Source organism: Acanthisitta chloris, unplaced genomic scaffold (genome assembly GCF_000695815.1).
Source record: "Acanthisitta chloris isolate BGI_N310 unplaced genomic scaffold, ASM69581v1 scaffold24965, whole genome shotgun sequence".
Taxonomy (NCBI): domain Eukaryota; kingdom Metazoa; phylum Chordata; class Aves; order Passeriformes; family Acanthisittidae; genus Acanthisitta; species Acanthisitta chloris.
In genome coordinates this window covers 36,851-38,524 of record NW_008675687.1, presented here as the reverse complement: position 1 = coordinate 38,524, position 1,674 = coordinate 36,851, and the positions used below count along the sequence as shown (strand labels likewise).

Genomic DNA, 1,674 nt, shown 5'->3' with positions numbered 1-1,674 from the left:
CCCCCCTGACTCTCTCTTACTTCTCCTACCTCTCACAGCCCAAGTGCCCACGTCGTCGTCCTCGGGGAATATAACCTCAGGTACAACTCGGAGGCCATTCAAGTGAGGACTGTGGCCAGGGTGAGTCAGGCTGATGTGGTCTTGGGATGAGGCTGCAGATCTGCACTGTGGCTGCTCTGGCAGGGCAGGGATGAAGCACTGTGGTGTTTCTCTGCAGGCCATCACTAACCCCGGCTGGAACCCCAACACCATGAACAACGACATCACTCTGCTGAGGCTGTCCTCACCTGCCCAACTGGGATCCACCGTGGCCCCCATCTGCCTGGCCCCTGCCAACATGGTTCTGCCCAACAATGCTAGGGCTGTCACCACTGGCTGGGGACGCACCAACCCCAACTGTACGTATGCCATAGCTTCAGGGAGGGCTGCATGTGGCTGTTGTTCTTCCTGGGGACTCTGAGGGTCCGGGGGTGCCTGGGGGGGGTGACACCTCCTGTGTGTATGGGGAGGAGGGAGCTAGGCAGTGGAGTAACTCTGTCTGAGCGTGTACAAGTGTGTCAGTGCACGCATGGGTGTAGGTGTATGCTCAGGAGCAGGATGTGTGCTAGGTGCACAGGGATGACTGTGCATGGGCACAAACCTGTCCTTTCTTGGGGCTGCATGCATGAGGCAATCCAACCTGGGGAAGAAGGGGTATGTTGGCATGGAGGAGGAAGGTGCTTTGCATGGCAGTACCTATGTGTTTGGAAGCACCAGCGGGAGCTTGCCCAGGGCACCTGTGTGCTCTCCAGGAGACCCACTGACACCGAGATGATGTAATGGTGCTTCTTTCCCCTAGCCCAAGCCTTGGCAACCGTCCTGCAGCAGGTAACTGTGCCCCTGATCTCCACAAGCCAGTGCATGCAGTACTGGGGCAACCGCATCACCAGCTCCATGCTCTGCGCCGGTGGAGTCGGAGCCACCTCCTGCCAGGTAAGGAGCCAAGTTCCTGCTGCACTGCAGGGTGGGTGGAGGAAGAGGAGGATACATAGGGTCTTGCTGAGCTCCCACTGCACCACAGGGTGGGAGGAGGAGGATACATGGGGTCTTCTATCTATGGAGCCAGAGATTTAGATACAGCACCTGGCTGTGCCCAGGGGACCAGGTGGCTGGGGTAGCTGGGACCAGTTTGGTGTACATGCCAGGAGCACTAAGCAGGACTCTTCTCCACAGGGTGACTCTGGTGGACCTCTGGTGTACCAGACTGGGAATGGCTGGACCCTGATTGGCATTGTCTCCTGGGGAACCTCCAACTGCGACACCCGCACTCCAGCCATGTACACTCGTGTCAGCCAGTTCCGCAACTGGATCGACACCATCGTCTCTCAGGGCTAAAGCTGCTGTCAGCCTGATCCCTGCACTGGGATAAATAAAGTACCTTGCGCCAAGAGCTGCCTCTGGCTCCTTTCCTTTTATGACACAAACTAGGGTGAAGGGCACACGGTGGGAGGCTGGAGCACCTCGTGCTCCTCTCCTGAACCAGCACTTCCCAGAGCTGGAGCTTGGTGCCCAGCTGGGACCCAGAAGGAGATGTGAAGCCACAGTGCTCAGACACAGGGGGAGCAGGGCAAGGGCTGCTCAAGGGGCTTTCAAGCACAGGTGTCTACACCCTGGCACCAGCTCAGAGACCACCAC

At 58.4% G+C, this 1,674-nt stretch overlaps 1 protein-coding gene across 1 annotated transcript in view; it reads left to right on the top strand.

Moving 5' to 3' along the window:
• Positions 1-1,374, top strand: part of LOC103803317 (chymotrypsin-like protease CTRL-1) — a 2,136-nt gene extending 762 nt beyond the window's left edge. Inside the window, exons 4-7 of the mRNA XM_009075863.1 lie at positions 39-120; positions 218-398; positions 839-972; positions 1,213-1,374. Coding sequence (XP_009074111.1) covers positions 39-120; positions 218-398; positions 839-972; positions 1,213-1,374 — 559 coding nt within the window. The remainder of the gene's footprint in view (positions 1-38; positions 121-217; positions 399-838; positions 973-1,212) is intronic.
• Positions 1,375-1,674: the final 300 nt, after the last annotated feature.